Source organism: Carcharhinus amblyrhynchos, chromosome 1, assembly GCF_965287045.1.
Source record: "Carcharhinus amblyrhynchos chromosome 1, sCarAmb.v2.hapA, whole genome shotgun sequence".
Lineage (NCBI taxonomy): Eukaryota > Metazoa > Chordata > Chondrichthyes > Carcharhiniformes > Carcharhinidae > Carcharhinus > Carcharhinus amblyrhynchos.
Genome location: NC_137324.1, coordinates 31,537,201 through 31,558,808, shown reverse-complemented (window position 1 = coordinate 31,558,808; position 21,608 = coordinate 31,537,201). Strand labels below are relative to the sequence as shown.

At 45.2% G+C, this 21,608-nt stretch overlaps 1 protein-coding gene across 2 annotated transcripts in view; it reads left to right on the top strand.

The window, feature by feature from the left end:
* The window catches only part of dym (dymeclin), a 438,866-nt gene that overhangs the window by 351,218 nt on the left and 66,040 nt on the right, over window positions 1–21,608 (top strand). For both annotated transcript variants that reach the window (XM_080206642.1, XM_080206553.1), the window contains one exon: window positions 20,827–21,009. In XM_080206642.1, coding sequence (XP_080062768.1) covers window positions 20,827–21,009 — 183 coding nt within the window. The remainder of the gene's footprint in view (window positions 1–20,826; window positions 21,010–21,608) is intronic.

The following is a 21,608-nucleotide window of genomic DNA, read 5'->3' as shown; positions in this document are numbered from 1 at the left end:
TCTGCTGAGCACCGAAAAAGATCTCCTTAAAGATCCTCCACTGTTCCTCAGCAGTCCTACCAACCAATCTGTGCCCCCAATCTACATTTGCCAATTCCTCTCTCATCCTATCGTACTCCCCTCTGTTCAACCAGAGGACACAGGTTTGGGACCCTACTTTCTCATCCTCCATCTGCATCGAAAACTCAACCATACAATGATCGCTCGTCCCAAGAGGATCCCTCACAACAAGATTCCTAATTCTTCCTGCCTCGTTACACAACACCAGATCTAAGATAGCTTGCTCCCTCGTTGGTTGCGTTACATACTGTTCAAGGAAACTATCCCGACAGCATTCCAAGAACTCTTCCTTAAGCCCACCGCGTCCAACTTGGGTCAACCAATCAATATGCAGATTGAAATCCCCCATAATTGTCGCCGCTCCATTTCTGCACGCATCATTTATTTGCTTGTTTATAGCCCGCCCCACCTCTAAGTTATTATTTGGGGGCCTATAGACCACACCCACCAGCGTCTTCCTCCCCTTACTGTTCCTTATCTCCACCCACAACGATTCCACGTTCTGCTCTTTGGAGCCTTTATCTTCCCTTACTACCACCCTGATATTATCCTTAATCAGCAGAGCTACCCCACCCTCTTTTTCCTCCCATCTATCCTTCCTAAACACTTGATACCCCTGGACATTCAGCTCCCAGTCCCTGTCACCCTGCAACCATGTTTCCGTAATGGCCACCAGATCATATCCATTTGTGCTGATCTGCGCCACCAGCTCATTCACTTTGTTCCGAATGCTTCGTGCGTTCAGGTAAAGTGCCTTTTTACCAGCCTTTATCTGGACCCTATTTGAAGGAACGCTACCAACCTTTCTCATGCCCCCTACTCCCTTTATTATTGGGACATCCTCAACATTTTCCTGCACCCGTACCCTCTGTTTTACTTTAGATATTGTAATTTCTCCCACCCCTGCACCCTCCCCCGCTCTTAACACATAATCAAGTCTTTACAGGTGTAGATAATGCAAGTGGAGAGAGGGTTAAGCACAGGTTAAAGAGGTGTGAATTGTCTCAAACTAGTGATATTTTGCAAGCCCAGGCAAGTCGTGGGGGTTACAGATAGTGTGACATGACCCCTGCTTGGCGATTCTACGTTGTTGTGTGTCTTGAAGGCTGCCTTGGAGAACGCTTATCCGAAGATCAGAGGCTGAATGCAGTTCAATGCTGAGATGTTCCCTGACAGGAAGGGAACACCCTGCTGGTGATTGTCAAGCAGTGTCCGTTCATCCATCATCGTAGCATCTGCATGATCTCGCCAATGTATCCTGCCTCGGGACATTCTTCCCTGCAGCGTATCAGGTAGACAACGTTGGTTGAGTCGCATGAGTATATACTGTGTACTTGATGGATGGTGTTCTCACATGAGATGATAGCATCTGTGTCGATGATCCAGCATGTCTTGCAGAGGTTGCTGTGGCAGAGTTATGTGGTGTTGTGGTCACTGTTCTCCTGAAGCTGGGTAGTTTGCTGCGAGCAATGGTCTTTTTGAGGTCGCGCGGTTGTTTGAAGGCAAGAAAAGGGACATTTCTTTTGTTGTTTCCCCTGGCATTGGCATTCTTGTGATTGTCTGATCAAGCAAGACGAAGCATTGACAATGCTTCGGGGATGTGGGGATGGCCTTGGCGAGATGTTCGTCTTCATCAGTGACATGTTGAAGGCTCCGAAGAAGATGTCGTGGCTGGTGACACAGGATATACCTGGGATCCTGGTGACTGGGACATTATATGGTATGATAGCATGAGTAATTATAAGACATTTAAAACACAAAGTTGATACTGCTATTTGTTGAATTACTTATTTGAATATTCCAACTTAATGGTATCCTTTCTTAGTCGTTCAGCTTAATTTTTCAAGTTATATTAGTGCACTGCTTCTGTGGAATTGAGTCACACAGATCAGATCTGTATGGTTATACAACCTGCCATCATTCGCTGTTTAGGCTTGTACTTGAAGAATGAGTACTTGTGCGAGGTACTAAAACATAATTGGTGTTTGTAGAACTGTATTCCAATATGAATCAGTGGCTCAGGAGCAGAGAAAGTGGGAGGGGGGGACTGAAGTGTCAGAATCACTTTGGGATGGCTATTTTCTAATTGTAGTACTTGCTATAGATCTTTTACCCTTTTGTCCTCTAATTCCACATCTCCCTCCCCCCAACTTCTGATCCGTGTGACCTATGCTTAATTGGCAAATTAAGATCAGGTTGTTTCTTCTCCCACCCATCTGTGATAGAGTTAATGATCATCTAAACTGATTATTCTACTGAATTATTTCATTGTCTTAATCATTTTCCTGCCCTTCTATGCCAAACAAAAGTATCATGATTGTGTAATCTACAGTTAGTTGCCGAGTTCTTAGAAAGAAGGTCGAATACATTTTGAGCTGTAGCCACGTATGTAATTTAGAAACAAAATTTGGAATTACACTTCTAGGGAAATGCTCCGGATTCCAGGCAGTAGTTGATTCATTGAAGTATTCTGAGGTCAAGGAACGTCTAAATGCTCTAAGGAGCTAAGAGCTAAGGTTATGGAGGGTGTGGGCCATGATCCTAATACATAAAAAAAGCATTATTTGGCTATGGTTTTGGAATCCTGGCATATTCATAATTTACTGGTATGATATAAACCTCAAAAAACATAGACCACTAGTCATTGATTAAAATATTCCTTAGAAACTACAGGGCATTAGCCTATTGTAAGTATAACTGGCTTTAGGTTCAGTGTTTCAGAGATCGCTGTGGGGCATTTGTGTAAATACTTGTGGTTTGAGTGACTGTCTGAATGTGTAGTATAGTCATGTTGTAAATAAAATCAACAAGCATGTTTATGCAGTTTGGAGTACTCAAGTTATTTTTGTATCTTCTACTTTACAAATGTATAGTTTTAGGCAAAAACTAAAAAGGTGTCATACAGACAGGCAGTGAAAAGTGCTGTCAAACTCTCAGAGTGAAACCTTCAGTCATGAGTCAATTCATACCTGAGGCATAGGCCGGTGCCAGAAATTTAAACACAGTCAAAAGAAGTAAGCTGTTTCCAAATTGCAGGTTACATGGGGGCGGCGTGTCCGTGTTTTTAAGTTCATGTTCACTGCTCTGTTACTGCAGAGGTGGCTGCTTAGTTAATCACCTTCTTCAGTTATCATTTAGGCAACTGAATTGCATCTTCTGGTAAATAAGGAAAGATGGGCATTATAAAAGTAGGTTAATAATAAAGGCTCTGTGTCTGTATTTCAGTACTGTGCATGAGTTTGACCTTTAATTTCCCTATGAAGCAAGCACTGAAAATGTGAATTTGACATGCATAGCTATGAAGACAGAACCAATATTAACAATCACTAATTGGCACTAAAGTAGGGTTTTATATTTCATGTTCTCTCCTTCAATATTCACTATTTCCTCTTTCTGGGTTTTATGAAATAGTTGCAATTGGGAAATTCAGCAACTTCAGTATTTTTCAAGAAAATTATTCCACATACTACTGGAGAAATCAAAACTATCAGAGTTTAGCAGAACATTGGCGCGCAGGCTTGGGAATCTTACTCCTGAACTGCCAAGTTCAGAAAACTTCTTCTGTCTACATGTACCTATCCCGCAGTTGACAGAATTTCCAAATACAAATACACAAACAAACTTTTATGCAGCGTATTTTATGGATGAGGCCTTTTCTATTCTTCACCATATTGTAGGAACTGAGGTCCACTGTAGAAACAGAATAGACTATTTCATCTAGTCTACTGATCCAATGTTTCACAAGATAAATTGTTGTTGGGAATTTGTGTCGAATGATGTTATAATTTCCCATCCTCTCAAGGGACCAGGAACACACTCAGCCCATGAATGAATCAAATAAAATTCTTGTTCCACCACACTTGCTGTTTGTCTGGTCACATTTGTTTAAGCTATTTACTGAAAAAAAAATGCCTGCATATGACTTGGGAGCAGAAGTAAATCACTCATTGAGCCTGCTCTGCAAGTCAATAAAATCATGACTGATATGTTTACAACCTCAACTGCGCATTCCCACCAACTCCCAATAACCTTTCTTCCCCTTGCTTATCAAGAACCTATCTCTGTATTAAAAATATTCAAAGACTCTGATACTGACGCTGAGAGAAGAAAATTCTTCTCAGCTCTGTTTTAAATTGACGACCCCTTATTTTGAAAAAGTGACCCCTAGGTTCTTCCACATCCACCCTATCAAGGCCCCTCAAGATCTTGTACTGCATGTACTATTTTGTTTACTCTGTTTTAAACCACACTTCTTCATTCTTGAACTTGATTCGTTCACCTGGACTCAAATTACTCAAATCCTTCATTATCTTAAATATGCCTGTCAAATCGCCCTTCAGTTTTCTCTGTTCAAAGGAGAAGTTCTGAACTAGTCCCAAAATAGCCAACTTCGCAAAGCTCTGCCTTTAACTTCTTACAGCTCTGCCTTGAACACCTGGATAACAAAGACAGTTATGTCAGACTCCTATTTATTGACTACAGCTCAGCCTTCAACACCATTATTCTTATAAAACTCATCTCCAAACTCTGAGGCCTAAGACTCGGCTCCTCCCTCTGTGACTGGATCCTAGACTTCCTAACCCACAGACCACAATCAGTAAGGATAGGCAAAAACACCTCCTCCATGATCATCCCCATCCCCACGAGGCTGTGTTTTCAGCCCTTACTATACTCAGTACACAGCTATGACTGTGTGGCTAAATTCCCTTCCAAGTTGACTTTCAAGTTTGCTGATGACACCACTATATTGGGCCGGATCTCAAACAATGATGGGAAGGAGTACTGGAAAGAGATGGAGAATCTGGTGAGCTGGTGCAACGACAATAATTTCTCCTTCAATGTCAGCAGAATGAAGGAGATAGTCAACAACTTTAGGAAGGGTAGTGGAGGACATGCCCCTGTCTAACTCAACGGGGATAAAGTGGAAAAGGTTGAGAGCTTAAATTTCTTGGTGTCCAGATCACCAACAACCTGTCCTGGTCCCTCCATGCTGACACTGTATTTATGAAATCCCACCAGTGCCTCTACTTTCTCAGGAGGCTAAGGAAATTAGACATGTCCACTATGACTCTTACCAACTTTTTACAGATGCACCATAGAAAGCATCCTTTCTGATTGTAACACAGCTTGGTATGGCTCCTGCTCTGCCCAAGATCACAAGAAACTACAAAGGGTCGTGAACAAAGCCCAGTCAATCATGCAAATCAGCCTCCCATCCATTGACTCTGTCTACAGTTTCTACTGCCTCGGAAAGCAGTCAGCATAATCAAGGATGCCACTCACCCCAGATATGCTCTCTTCCACCTACTTCTTTCGGAATAAAGATACAAAAGTCTGATGTCACGTATCAACGGATACAAGAACAACTTCTTCCCTGCTGCCATCAGACTTTTGAATGGACCTACTTCATATTAAGTTGATCTTTCTCTACACCCTAGCTATGACTGTGACACTACGTTGTACACCCTCTCCTTTTCTATATATAATATTCTTTGTATAGCGCGCAAGAAACAATGCTTTTTACTATATGTTAATATGATGTGGCAATAATAAATCAAATCAAATTGTAGAATCAGTCTTCAATTCCCTCCATTAACTTCATATAATTTTTGAACTTAATATATTAAAATATTACTTGAAACCATGACCAGATCTAATTTTAGAATTACCTGATTTTGCTTATGCCTGACATGCCTTAGCTCCTCACTCCAACATCTTAACTCAGAAGACTACAAGCTATTGAATCTAAGTGATATCCTGTGATGAATGTTGGATATATACTGTAAAGTTTAAACCTAGACTATGCCCTGAAAGAGGGGAATGTGAAACTTGTAATTTTTAAAAATTCTTTAATAGGATGTGTATGTTGCTGACAAGGCCAGCCTTTGTTGCCAATTGCCCTTGAACTGATTGATTTACTAGCCCATTTCAGAGGGTGGTTAAGAGTCACCCATGTTGCTATTGATCTGGAGTCAGATGTCGATCTACCGAGTAGTGATAGCAGATCTTCTTCCCTAATGGATATTGATAAAACATTCCCCAGAGCATTAGCCTGGGCGTCTACATTTCCAGTCCAGTGGCATACCAGACCACTCCTAAGGTCTGGTAAGAATACACTACAGCAACTGACTTCATTAGTAAGTGTGAAGAAGACTGTGTGCCAAAGAAGCAAATCTGTGTGTTCCCCAACCAGAAACCTTGGATGAACCTTGGATACCTGCTGCTTGCTGAAGGCCAGGTCTGAGGGCGAAAAACTGCAGCAGGCGACGGTGCAGAGGGACCTCGGGGACCTTGTGCATGAGTCGCAAAAACCCAGCTTGCAGGTGCAGCAGGTAGTCAGGAAGGCTAACGGGATGCTGGCCTTCATAGCGAGGGGGATTGAATATAAAAGTAGGGAGGTCTTGCTGCGGCTGTATAGGGCATTGGTGAGGCCGCAGCTGGAGTACTGTGTGCAGTTTTGGTCGCCGTACTTACGCAAGTATATTTTGGCCTTGGAGGGAGTGCAGAGGAGGTTTACTAGGCTGATGCCGGAGTTGAGGGGGTTGAGCTATGAGGAGAGGCTGAATAAACTAGGCTTGTACTCGTTAGAGTTTAGAAGAATGTGGGGAGATCTCATTGAGACATATAAGATGATGAATGGGATGGATAGGATAGAGGTGGAGAGACTCTTCCTGCTCAGAAAGGATAGTAGGACTAGGGGGCATAGCCTCAAGATAAAGGGGGGGCGGTTTAGAACGGAGTTGAGGAGGAACTTCTTCACTCAAAGGGTGGTGAATCTCTGGAATTCTCTGCCCATTGAAGTGGTGGAGGCTGCCTCGCTAAATATTTTTAAGACGCGGGTTGAAGGGTTTTTGATAAGAGAGGGGATTAAGGGTTATGGGGAGAGGGCGGGAATGTGGAACTGAGCCACGGCAGATCAGCCGTGATCTTATTGAATGGCGGGGCAGGCTCGAAGGGCTAAATGGCCTACTCTTGCTCCTATTTCTTATGTTCTTATTACGTTCTTAAGTCAGGCAACACTGACCTATACAAGAAAGCCACATATGATCTAAGGAGATCCATCAAAGATGCCAAACGATAGTACCGGATCAAGCTAGAGTCTCAGGTTAGTCACGCTGAACCCCCTCCGACTATGGCAAGGTCTGCAGGACATAATAGGCTACAAGATGAAGGCATACAAAATCGCCACCTTCAAGGCACCCCTCTCTGATGAGCACAGAGACTCATGAGCACACCTATGACCGTGCGGCCAAATTCCTCTCCAATTAGATTCTCTAGTTTGTTGACGACACCACCGTAGTGGGCCGGATCTCAAACAATGACGAGACAGAGTACAGGAATGAGATAGAGAATCTGGTCAACTGGTGTGGCAACAATAATCTTTCATAAGAACACAAGAACATAAGAAATAGAAGCAGGAGTAGGCCATCTAGCCCTTCGAGCCTGCCCCGCCCTTCAGTAAGATCATGGCTGATCTGTCGTGGCTCAGTTCCACATTCCCGCCCTCTCCCCATAACCCTTAATCCCCTCTCTTATCAAAAACCCATCAACCCGCGTCTTAAAAATATTTAGCGAGGCAGCCTCCACCACTTCGATGGGCAGAGAATTCCAGAGATTCACCACCCTTTGAGTGAAGAAGTTCCTCCTCAACTCCGTTCTAAACCACCCCCCCTTTATCTTGAGGCTATGCCCCCTAGTCCTACTGTCCTTTCTGAGCGGGAAGAGTCTCTCCACCTCTATCCTATCCATCCCATTCATCATCTTATATGTCTCAATGAGATCTCCCCTCATTCTTCTAAACTCTAACGAGTACAAGCCTAGTTTATTCAGCCTCTCCTCATAGCTCAACCCCCTCAACTCCGGTATCAGCCTAGTAAACCTCCTCTGCACTCCCTCCAAGGCCAAAATATCCTTGCGTAAGTGCGGCGACCAAAACTGCGCACAGTACTCCAGCTGCGGCCTCACCAATGCCCTATACAGCTGCAGCAAGACCTCCCTACTTTTATATTCAATCCCCCTCGCTATGAAGGCCAGCATCCTGACTACCTGCTGCACCTGTAGGCTGGGTTTTTGCGACTCATGCACAAGGACCCCGAGGTCCCTCTGCACCATCGCATGCTACAGTATTTCGCCACGTAAGTAATAGTCCTTCCTACCATTATTCCTACCAAAGTGGACAACCTCACATTTGCCAACATTAAATTCCATTTGCCAGTTCCTGGCCCGTTCGCCCATCCTATCTAGATCCTTCTGCAGACTCTCCACACCCGCACAATTTGCCGTTCCACCAATCTTGGTGTCGTCAGCAAATTTTGACACCATACACTCGGTTCCCTCCTCCAGATCATCTATATAAATGGTAAATAGCTGAGGCCCCAGCACCGACCCCTGGGGCACTCCACTAGTCACCAACCGCCAATCCGAATAGCACCCATTAATCCCCACTCTCTGCCTCCTATTTGACAACCAATCCTCTATCCACGCTAACACCCTACCCCCAACTCCATGCCCCCTTACCTTCTGCAATAACCTCTTGTGAGGTACCTTGTCAAACGCCTTCTGAAAATCAAGAAAGACCACATCCACCGGCTCTCCTCTATCCACCGCCCTAGACACATCCTCATAGAACTCCAATAAATTTGTCAGACACGACTTCCCCTTAACGAAACCGTGCTGCGTCTGCTCTATCAAGCAATTCCCCTCAAGATGCCTCGCTATTTCCTCCTTGCTGACGGATTCTAACATTTTACCTACAACAGACGTTAAACTAACCGGCCTATAATTCCCTGCCTTTTGCCTGCCACCCTTCTTAAACAACGGCGTAACATTAGCCGTTTTCCAATCTTCCGGCACTTCCCCGGAATCCAGCGACGTTTGGAAAATAACCACCAAGGCATCCACTATCACCTCCACCATTCCCTCAATGTCAACAAAATGAAGGAGATTGTCATCAACTTCAGGAAGCGTAGAGGAGAACATGCCCCTGTCTATTTCAATGGGGATGAAGTAGAAAAGATTGAGAGCTTCATGGTTTTAGGTGTCCAGATCACCAACAACTTGTTCTAGTCCCTGCCCAGGCTGACACTATAATTAAGAAAGCCCACCAGTGCCTCTACTTTCTCAGAAGACTGAGGAAATTTGGCATGTCAGCTACAACTCTCACCAACTTCTACAGATGCACTGTAGAAACCATTCTTTCTGGTTTTATCACAGCTTGGTATAGCTTTTGGTCTGCCCAAGACCACAAGGAACTACAAAATGTCGCAAACCAGCCTTCCATCCATTGACTCTGTCACAAAGCAGCCAGCATAATTAAGGACCCCACGCACGCCGGACATTCTCTCTTCCACCTTCTTCCTTCGGGAAAAAGATGCACATACCAACCGACTCAAGAACAGCTTCTTCCCTGCTGCTATCAGACTTTTAAATGGACTTACCTTGCATTAAATTGATCTTTCTCTACACCCTCGCTATGACTGTAACACTACGTTCTGCACTCCCTCATTTTCTTCCCCATGAACGGTATGCTTTGTCTGTATAGCACGCAAGAAACAATACTTTTCACTGTATGTAAATACATGTGACAGTAATAAATCAAATCAAAGAGGGAGGTAGGAGGTCTTGTGACACAGTGAGTCCTGTCCCTGCCTCTGAATGAGTTGGCTGGATGGCTTGAGTAGATCAGATTAATGCCAGTAGCATGGGGCTTTTCACTCCATTGCAACTAGGGTAGCTTTGATTCCTGTCTTGCCCTTGATGGAGCATGTGGTACTGTAGATCAAAGCTGCCTTCAGACAGAGAACTCACAAAGGAAGGGGAGAGGCAGCATTGATTTATTGGCAAACAGTCTTACAAATCATTGGATTTCTTTGGGATATTATTAACAATGTGATTGTGATATATTTAGATACAGTGCAAATAAACAATTAACTTATAGTCAAGAAAGCATGGAATCCCTGCAGTGCAGAAGGAGGCCATTCAGTCCATCACACAGGACAACTATCCCACCCAGGCCCTATCCCCATAATCTAACGTATTTACCTTGCTAATTCCCCGACGCTATGGAGCAATTTAGTATGGTCAGTCAACCTAACCTGCACTTCTTTGGACTGTGGGAGGAAACTGGAGCACCTGGAGGAAACCCATGCAGACACGGGGAGAACATACAGACTCCACACAGACAGTGACCTGAGTCATGAATTGTGTCCCTGGTGCTGTGAAGCAGCAGTGGCCATTTTTCTGTGAGCAAGATGCGAATGCTGGGGAGCAGTTTGAACATGACATTCAAAGTAGACATTGATATTGTCTTGACTTTATATTCTCACGCAGAGTATAATGTATGGTGAGCAGGGGCAAGAACTTGACTGCTTTTATCTTTCCTTTGCGTGGAACCAAGCCCCTGTCCTTAAAACCATCCTGTCAGAACACCCCTCTTGCTTCATCACATACTTGAGACTTCCAGTCGCCATGCTGATGCTAATTATCATGACTCACTCTGTGCTAATGTTTCCCTAACACTTCTGTTTTGCAATGCTTATTGCTTGCTCATCCCCTACATCAGTACGCCCTCAACTTATCTTACCATGCCAATTTCTTTCACTACTCTTCTATCCCACACCTCAGGTCATCATTTGTGCTGTCATTTCAATGTGGATAACAATACTGACGGAGAAATCAGTGCTTTCAATGTAGGTAAGACTAACTGGTGTTTTCATAGAAACGTCGAAGATAGGAGCAGGAGGAGGCCATTTGGTCGTGTCGAGCCTGCTCTGCCATTCGTTACGATCAGGGCTGATCGTGCAACTCAATAGCCTAATCCTGCTTTTTCCCCTAACATTTCATCCCATTCGCCTCAAATGCTATATCTTAAATGTTTTGGCATCAACTGCTTCCTGTGATACTGAATTCCACAGGCTCACCACGCTTTGGGTGAAGAAATGTCTCCTCACCTCCGTCCTAAATGGTCGACCCTGAATCCTCAGATCGTGACCCCTTGTTCTAGACTGCCCTACCAAAGAACAAAGAACAACCCAGCACGGGAAACAAGCCCTTCGGCCCAACAAGTCCACGCCGCCGCATCACCCTACACCTGTTCTACCCTGCGTATCTACAAATAGAACCCCTGACTTAGCCAGATTCAGGGGAGAATAGTGTCAATTTGGTAAAACCAATCAGCCTAAGAGCACATCTTTGGGGTGTGGGAGGAAACCGGAGCGCCCGGAGGAAACCCACGCATCCACAGGGAGAATGCACAAACTCCCACAGACACAGGCCCAAATCCATGTATCTGCACAGCTAGCAGTGCTAGTCACCGAGCTGTTGCGGCGCCCGTCTACCAGTCCAGGATCAAGCACACACACCGACACGAAGTACTAGGCCACTCCGGGAACCTCCAAGAGCAGCCCACGCACGACCCACCGTATGCATGCCCCTCGTTTGACAACGAGGTGGACCTCCACCTGCGGAATAAAAGGACAAAAACGTTAATCACAAGCCTGCCTTTCCGGTGTCTCCCGAGGTTCTAACCCTTATTTAATAACCCCTACCATAACCCTCCATCCTCGTTTCACTCATGTGCCTATCTAACTGAACCTTAAACGAGTCCAACGTTCCCGCCTCCACCACCCTACTCGGTAGCACGTTCCATACCCCCACAACTCTCTGCGTAAAGAACCTTCCTCTCATATCCAAATTATACCTCTCCCCCCTCACCCTTAAATCATGTCCTCTTGTATTTGTAACCAATCTAGGGAGCAGTCTCTCACTATTGACTCTGTCTATTCCCTTCAGTATCTTATATACCTCTATCATGTCACCCCTCAATCTCCGTCTTTCCAAGGAGAACAGTCCCGGTTTCTCCAACCTTTCCTTGTAACCCAGCCCCTCCATGCCAGGCAACATCCTGGTAAACCTCCTCTGCACCCTTTCCAGAAACTCCACGTCCTTCCGGTAGTAAGGTGACCAGAACTGGACGCAGTACTCCAAATGCGGTCTAACCAACGTTCTATACAACTGAAGCATTAGACGGCAGCTTTTATACTCTATACCCCTTCCTATAAAGGCTAGCATTCCATAAGCCTTCCTGACAACATTCTCCACTTGTGTCGCAACCTTCATGGATTTGTGAACCTGCACTCCCAGGTCCCTCTGTGTTTCTATACTCCTAATTTGTCTACCTTTAATCACATAGCTCCTCTCTACATTATTCCTTCCAAAATGCATCACCTCGCATTTGTCAGGATTAAATTCCATCTGCCACCTATCTGCCCAATGCACCAACCTATCTATATCCTGTTGTATCACCTCACAATCCACTTCGGTACCCGCCAACCCTGCCATCTTGGTGTCATCAGCAAACTTGCTGATCACACCACCTACGCTCTCTTCCAAGTCATTTATGTAGACTACAAAGAGGAGAGGTCCCAGTACTGAGCCCTGCGGCACACCACTGGTCACTGGCCTCCAGCCGGACAAAGTCCCCTCCACAACTACCCTCTGTCTCCTATTACCCAGCCAGTTCTCAATCCACCTAGCTACCTGACCTCATATCCCATGCGCCTTAACCTTTTCTACCAGCCTACCATGAGGGACTTTGTCAAACGCCTTACTGAAATCCATATAGATGACATCAACGGCTCTCCCATCGTCAACCGTTTTTGTCACCTCCTCAAAGAATTCCACCAGATTCGTAAGGCAAGACCTCCCTCTAACAAAGCCATGTTGCGTATCCCCAATCAGACCGCAACGCTCCAAATGCTCATACATCCTACCCCTAAGTACTTTTTCCATTAATTTCCCTACCACCAATGTCAAACTCACCGGCCTATAATTTCCAGGGTTATCCCTACTACCTTTTTTGAACAGCGGTACCACATTTGCTACCCTCCAGTCTTCTGGGACCTCACCTGTGTCCAAAGAAGAGACAAAGATTTGCGCCAGAGGCCCAGCAATTTCATCTTTCACCTCCCTAAGCAGCCTGGGATAAATACCATCAGGCCCCGGAGCTTTATCCGTCCTTACGCTACCTAAAAGCCCTAGCACTTCCTCCCTCGTAATAGATATTTCCTGCAGCTGATCTTCAGCTCCCTCTAACAGACCGCACGATTCCGAACCCCTCTCCTTCGTGAATACCGACGCAAAGTATTCATTCAGGAGCTCCTCCATTCCCTCCGACTCAATACATATCTCCCCACTTTTGTCCCTAAGAGGACCAATTTTCCCTCTAACTACTCTCTTGCTCCTAATAAAGGAATAAAATGCCTTCGGATTTTCCTTAATCCTACCAGCCAAAGCCATTTCATGCCCTCTCTTCGCCCTTCTAATTCCCCTTTTTAGCTCCCTCCTACTCTCTCTATATTCCTCCAGCGCACTCTCCGTACCCAGTCGTTTCGACCTAACATACGCCTCCCTCTTCTTCCTGACCAAGTCTTCAATACCCCCTGTAATCCATGGCTCTCTAATCCTACCTTTCCCATCCTTCCTCTTAACCGGAACATACCTCCCCTGCAACCATTTCATTTTGCCCTTAAAAGCCTCCCACTTGCCAACCGTGGACTTGCCAGCTAACAGTCCCTCCCAATCAGTGTCCTGCAGCTCCCTCCTAATCCTGCCATAGCTCGCCTTTCCCCAGTTCAGCACACTCCCGTTCGGCCGGCACTCGTCCCTTTCCATTTTTATCCTAAAGTAGACGGACTTGTGGTCACTATTAGCCACATGTTCGCCTACCTCTACCTCAACCACCTGCCCCGGCTCATTACCCAACACTAAATCCAGTATAGCCCCTCCCCTAGTCGGACTAGTTACATACTGCTCTAGAGACCCTTCCAAAACACATTTCACAAACTCATCTCCCTCCGTACCCCCAGCTCTAGGCCCCCTCCAATTCACTCCAGGAAGATTAAAGTCACCCACTACAACCACCCTATTCTTCCTGCACCTATCCAAAATGCCCCTGCAAATGCCTTCCTCCACTGACCTCAGGCTGTTGGGTGGCCTATAGTACACCCCTAGCAACGTAATCTCTCCCTTTTTTATTCCTCAACTCCACCCACAGTGACTCAATCCCTATCTCTTCTATATTGTCCTCCCTCTGCACTACTGTGATGTTTTCCTTGACTAACAGTGCCACCCCTCCACCTCTCTTCAACCCTCCTCTGTCACACCTAAAACACTTGTACCCAGGAACATTCAGCTGCCAGTCCTGCCCTTCCCTTAACCACGTCTCTGTTACAGCCACCACATCTAACTGCCTCACACACATCAAGGCCCTAAGCTCATCCGTTTTCCCTGCCACACTCCTAGCATTGAAACAGACACAGTTCAACCCACCAGTGTCCCTCGGAACCTCCTTCTCCCTGATACTTTTCCTTTCACCTGACTCTCTCCCAGCCACCTCCCCACCCCCCCTCCATATTAGTTTAAATCCTTCATAAACACCCCAGCTAACCTCCCCGCTAAGACATTAGTTCCCCTCCCGTTCAAATTCTCCCCACCCCTCCTGTACAATTGCCCTTCTCTCCTAAACACCTCCCAGTGATCCACAAAAGTAAAGCCCTCTACCCTACACCAATCCCTCAACCATGCATTCAGCTGCATGATCTCGTCATTCTTTGCCCTGCTGGTACTGGGCAACAACCCAGAGAGTGCCACCCTGGAGGTCCTACTCTTTAGTTTGGCCCCCAACTCCCTAAATTGCCTACGGACCTCTACCCTACTCCTCCTTTCTATATCCCCCTCCCCTACATGTACTATGACCTCAGCCTGTGCCCCCTCCCCTTTCAAAATTCCCTCTACCCTGTCTGTTACATCCTTTACCCCTGCTCCAGGGCTGCGGACCACCATCCTGGAGTCACGCCTCTGTCCACAGAACCTCCTATCGATACCTCTGACCCTCCCGTCCCCTACCACTATCACCTTGCCAGCCCCCTTCTGTCCCTGTAAGTCAGTCTCCCCCTCCTGCCTATCTTTCTGTGCCCCTGTCGACGAACCATGGGGGACCTCTGGGGAGGCCGGGGGACCCTGATTACTCTTCTTCTTCCTCTTTCCCCTCCTCACAGTCGTCCATCCTCCCTTCTCTTCAGCCCTTGAGACCTCCTCCTGCTCATGGTTCCCAGCCATTATCTCCTCGTTCTCCCTGACTAGAAACGCATCTTCCAGACGCCCCTTGAGTTGCCTGACCCGGGCCCTCAAGCGCTGCATTTACTGCAGATGTGGACCTTGGGGACACGTGACACCACCAGGAACTCCCACATGTGGCACCTGACACAACTTACATTCCTCCCTATATTCCCTGCCATGTCCCAACCTCCTGTAAGTGCCCAAAGGTAGAATGTGCAACGCCCCTTCTCTAAGCCTGCTCTCTCCTAAGCCCAGCGAGCCAAAGCGCTTCTCACTCAGTTCCCACTCACTCCGCTGCCCGCTCCCGACGCTGCCCGCTGTATGCTGCTACCCCTTTTTTATACCCCCCGCTCCCCCTTAACGACAATCCCCTGGCCTAACTTCCGGTACGGAAGTAAACTACACTCTAACAAGCCCCGAGAACCGGAAGTACAGAAAAAAAGCGGTTTTTACTTTAAATCAGTCACTCGCCACAGCCACCAGGTTCAGTGCTCCGGAGAACAATGAGGTGGGTCCCCGGGTGAGTATCCGATTTATACCCCCCACTCCCCCTTAACGACTATCCCCTGGCCTAACTTCCGGTACGGAAGTAAACTACACTCTAACAAGCCCCATCAGGAGCATCCTCCCTGCATCAACCATGTCTTGTCCTGTTAGAATTTTATAAGTCTCTGAGATTCTCCCTGCCACACACCACCCCACTATTCGTCTGAACTCCAGCGAAAACAATCAGCTCGACAGACTGGAGGGACTGATTGTGGACAAGTCCCCAGGACCGGATGGAATGCATCCAAGGGTTCTGAAAGAAATGGTGGAGGTGATAGTGGATGCCTTGGTGATTATTTTCCAAACGTCGCTGGATTCCGGGGAAGTGCCGGAAGATTGGAAAACGGCTAATGTTACGCCGTTGTTTAAGAAGGGTGGCAGGCAAAAGGCAGGGAATTATAGGCCGGTTAGTTTAACGTCTGTTGTAGATAAAATGTTAGAATCCGTGATCAAGGAGAAAATAGCGAGGCATCTTGAGGAGAATTGTTTGATAGAGCAGACGCAGCACGGTTTCGTTAAGGGGAAGTCGTGTCTGACGAATTTATTGGAGTTCTATGAGGATGCGTCTAGGGAAGTGGATAGAGGAGAGCCGGTGAATGTGGTGTTTCTTGATTTTCAGAAGGCGTTTGACAAGGTACCTCACAAGAGGTTATTACAGAAGGTCAGGGGGCATGGAGTTGGGGGTACGGTGTTAGCGTGGATAGAGGATTGGCTGCCAAATAGGAGGCAGAGAGTGGGGGTCAATGGGTGCTATTCGGATTGGCAGTTGGTGACTAGTGGGGTGCCCCAGGGATCGGTGCTGGGGCCTCAACTATTTACCATTTATATAGATGATCTGGAGGAGGGAACCGAGTGTAAGGTGTCGAAATTTGCTGACGACACCAAGATTGGTGGAACGGCAAATTGTGCGGAGGGTGTGGAGAGTCTGCAGAAGGATCTAGATAGGCTGAGCGAATGGGCCAGGAACTGGCAAATGGAATTTAATGTTGGCAAATGTGAGGTTATCCACTTTGGTAGGAATAATGGTAGGAAGGACTATTACTTACGTGGCGAAATACTGTAGCATGCGATGGTGCAGAGGGACCTCGGGGTCCTTGTGCATGAGTCGCAAAAACCCAGCCTACAGGTGCAGCAGGTAGTCAGGATGCTGGCCTTCATAGCAAGGGGGATTGAATATAAAAGTAGGGAGGTTTTGCTGCAGTTGTATAGGGCACTGGTGAGGCCACAGCTGGAGTACTGTGTGCAGTTTTGGTCGCCGCACTTACGCAAGGATATTTTGGCCTTGGAGGGAGTGCAGAGGAGGTTCACTAGGCTGATACCGGAGTTGAAGGGGTTGAACTATGAGGAGAGGCTGAATAAACTAGGCTTGTACTCGTTAGAGTTTAGAAGAATGAGGGGAGATCTCATTGAGACATATAAGATGATGAATGGGATGGATAGGATAGAGGTGGAGAGGCTCTTCCCGCTCAGAAAGGACAGTAGGACTAGAGGGCACAGCCTCAAGATAAAGGGGAGGCGGTTTAGAACGGAGTTGAGGAGGAACTTCTTCACTCAAAGGGTGGTGAATCTCTGGAATTCTCTGCCCGTTGAAGTGGTGGAGGCTACCTCGCTAAATATTTTTAAGACGCGGGTTGATGGGTTTTTGATAAGAGAGGGGATTAAGGGTTATGGGGAGAGGGCGGGAATGTGGAACTGAGCCACAACAGATCAGCCATGATCTTATTGAATGGCGGGGCAGGCTCGAGGGGCTAGATGGCCTACTCCTGCTCCTATTTCTTTTGTTCTTATGTTTTTAATCCTAACCTAGTCAATCTCTCCTCATACATCAGTCCCCCCATCTCTGAATCAGCCTAGTAAAGCTTTGCTGTGCTCCCTGAAGAGAAAGAACACCCTTCCTCAGAAAAGGAGACCAAAATTGCACACAGTACTCAAGATGTGGCCTCACTAAGGCCGTGTATAATTCCAACAACACATTCTTGCTCCTGTACTCGAAACCTCTCGCAACAAAGGCCAACATACCATTTGCTTTCTATACCGCCTGCTGTACCTGCATGCTTACCTTCAGCGACTGGTGCACAAGGATACCCAGTTATCCTTGTGCACCAGGTGTCCTGCAGCTCACACTCCCCTGTCCCAATTTACAGCCATTCAGGTAGTAATCTGTCTCTTTGTTTTTTGCTTCCAAAGTGAATAATCTCACATTTATTTTCAAAACTGACATGCTAGCTAATCCAATAAAGATTTCAAATAGAGCCCAGTGAAAGGGCAGTAGTAGAGAGGAAGGGAAGTCCTGGTTTAGGAATGATGGGCCCAGTGTGCAACATGGCCAACCCATCAACAAAGGTGAATTAGGAGAAACAAAGGCTTGAGGCGAGGAAACAAGTCATGGCTGGGCATCAGCTACAGTTATTTTGATGTGATTATGGAGTATTTGGTAAAAGATTCACTGGTCAAGGATTTTGAAAAGGTCTGGGAAAATTTTTAATTTTATTAATGTTTTACTTTCAGTACAAATGAAAAGCTTTTAATGTTTAAAAACTTTGTCTTCTAAGTAGAGGTTTAATGTTTGACCTCAGTGGCTAACAGAGGCAAAGCAGGTGGACAACTGGACTGAAGGACACTTTAGCACGGCCTATTATTAATAAGACCACAAATTATAGTGCAGAGGAAAATGTTGACGTTGCATTTTTCCAGTATAATTTTAACATTACATGAATGGAAAACCTTAAAACAAGTAGCTGTGCCATTTGATCAGGAAGATTGTGCCATATGTAAGGGAAGTAATGACATAGTGGCATTGTCACTAGACAAGTAATCCGCAATCTAGGCTAATGGTCTGAGGTCCTGGGTTTGAAGTCGGCCACAGCAGATGATGAAATTTGAATTCAGTGAATTCAATAAAACTTGGAGTTAAAAGCCTAATTCTAAGAACCAATCTGGCTCACCACTGTCTTTACCTGGCTTAAATGTGTCTATACAGTAAATGCCACTTGTTTGAAAATTTTAAAAACAAATTTAAAAAATGTTACATGTAGTTTGTATACCAAAGCAACTACTCATGACAGGAGACTTCCAGGAGGACAGCAGAAACACTTTGGGGATCTCCTGAGGAGATCAGACATGATGTGGAGATGCCAACATTGGACTGGTGTAAGCACGGTAAGAAGTCTCTCAACACCAGGTTAAAATCCAACAGGTTTATTTGCTGGCACAACCCACAAGCTTTCAGAGCACTGCCCCTTCATGTGAGTGGGAATTGTGTTCACAAACAAGGCATATATAGAGACAAACTCGATTTATTCAGAAACAGGGCATATATAATTTGTGTGTTTATATTGAGCTTAAGTTTGTGTCTATATATGCACTGTTTGTGAACACAATTCCCACTCTCCTGATGAAAGGGCAGTGCTCTGAAAGTTTGTGGCTTGTGCTATCAAATAAACTGTTGGACTTTAACCTGGTGTTGTGAGATCAGACATCCATCGGAATTTCCAGCTTATGGTCAGATGGACCATCGGATCAAACTAGAGGAAGTTCATTCAGCAAGGCACTGAACATGTGCAGAGACTTTGTCAGGAACACGCACATGTGAAGTTAAGGCATCAGTGAAAGTACATAAATCTTCAAAAAGTCAGTAGAAGTGAGGGAAGGCAGTGTACAGTGGTATTGTCACTGGACTATTAATCCAGAGACTCAAGGCAAGATCTGGGGACCCAGGTTCAAATCACACTATGATTGATGGTGAAATTTGAATTCAATAAATATATCTGGAATTAAAAGTCTGATGATAATCATGAAACCATTGTCAATTGTTGTAAAAACCCATCTGGTTCACTAATGACCTTTAGGGAGGGAAATCTGTTGTCCTTACCTAGTTTGGCCTACATGTGACTCCAGATCCGCAGCAATGTGATTGTCTCTTAAATGCCCTCTGAAATTGATGGGCAATAAATGCTGGCCCAACCAGTGACACTTACATCCCGTAAATGAATTTTTAAAAAATGAAGTGATCGGGTTGTCCATCATGCATGTCATTTTAAATTTCCCTCAGCATTCACATCACCAAATAAGCTTTAGCAACCTGTGTGAAGCATCAAGTATCTTTTCTTCATAAACTCTTCTTATCACTCTGATTCAGTAGGTTCTGAGATGTCTGATAGCTGCCCCCTCAAATGGTCTAGCGCACTACTTGGTTCAAGGACAATAAGGAATGGACAGTGAATGTTAGCTTTGCCAGGCAACCCCCACATTCCAAGAAATAATTTTTAAAAACTATTTCAAAAAAGAGCAGGGGTGTGACAAATATTTACCTGTCAACCAATGTCACAAAAATCAGATTACCTGGTCATGACCACATTGCTGTTTGTCAGAACTTGCCATACACAAATTGACTGCCACATTTCCTCCATTATTAGTGATAACAATTCTGAAGTGCTTCATTGATTATAAAACAATCTGAGTCATCCAATAGTCATGAAAGATGCTATATAAATGCAAATTTTATTTTATGATTGGACACCCTTCATGATTCATGTGGCAGTTGGACACCACAAATGTGACCAAAGTGGCACCTGGAACCATCTGTCCTATGCAAATGAAATGCTGTCCTTGGCCCGTAATATCTAATTGAAGTCAGCATTTTGGTTTCACAGTTGCAAGGATCAGAGCCCATTTAAACCTGGACTTGTTTGTTGAAGTGTGGAAGAATATTTGAACCTTGTGTTACGGTCGTTAATCAATATCCTGTTTTAACTATTGCTTTGCTCACTAAAAATTTGCAAAGCAAATGAGTCATGGTTCCCATGTCAGATCACTACCTAGTGAGTCCTTGTGGAAAGTACAAGTGTGTGTGTGTGCAATGTGGGAGGACTAGGTCAAGCTTAACTGTGATGCTGTTCATGATTGGAACATTATTACCAATAATATGTTGTCACATTTTTAAGATACTTTCGAACCAAATGTACATTCTTGAAACTTTGTTTTTATTTCAGCTTTCTAGCATGAAATAGTATCATTTCACAGGTACTGATGCCCACACATTATTTGACATTGTATTTTAGGGTAGTGAGCCAAAACTTATCCTTTGTGCTTTCCCTTGAACAGGCTCAAGACCTCAATGTAATTGAAGAGGTGATCCGAATGATGCTGGAGATCATAAATTCCTGCCTTTCCACTTCGCTTCACCACAACCCTAACCTAGTGTATGCACTCCTCTACAAACGAGATCTCTTTGAACAGTTCCGCACGCATCCTTCCTTCCAGGACGTGATGCAAAATCTTGACATGGTAAGGAGTAAAATTGACAAATATTCTACTCATTGAAGTTTGCCTCAATTTCAACTGGGTTGCAGATGTATAGGATTTGATTCCTTTTTTAACTTTGAGACATTGGCTGTTGTTGATTGTACTATACAACAACAATAGCACATCTTGTAAAGGAAATGGAACTACTGATACTGGGCTTGATTGCTCAAGGATGACCTTGTGGTAACAGTTTAAAATACTATTTACTTCTGCATGTTCTTCATTTTGTTTTAAATTACATAGAAACATAGATAGAAATTAGAAGAAGGATTAGGCCATTTAATCCTTCGATCCTGTTCCACCATTCATTTTGATCATGGCTGATCATCAAATTCAATATCCTGATTCCACCTCCCCATTCCTCCTCCCATCCCTATACCCTTTGATCCCTTTAGCCCCAAGAGCTATATCTAATTCCTTCTTGAAATACACAATGTTTTGGCCTTAACTACTTTCTGTGGTAATGAATTCCGCGGATTCACCACTCTCACCTCACCTCAGTCCTAAAAGGTCTACCTCTTTACTTGAGAAAGGATACACTGGCACTGGAGGGGTTGCAGAGGAGATTCACTAGATTGATT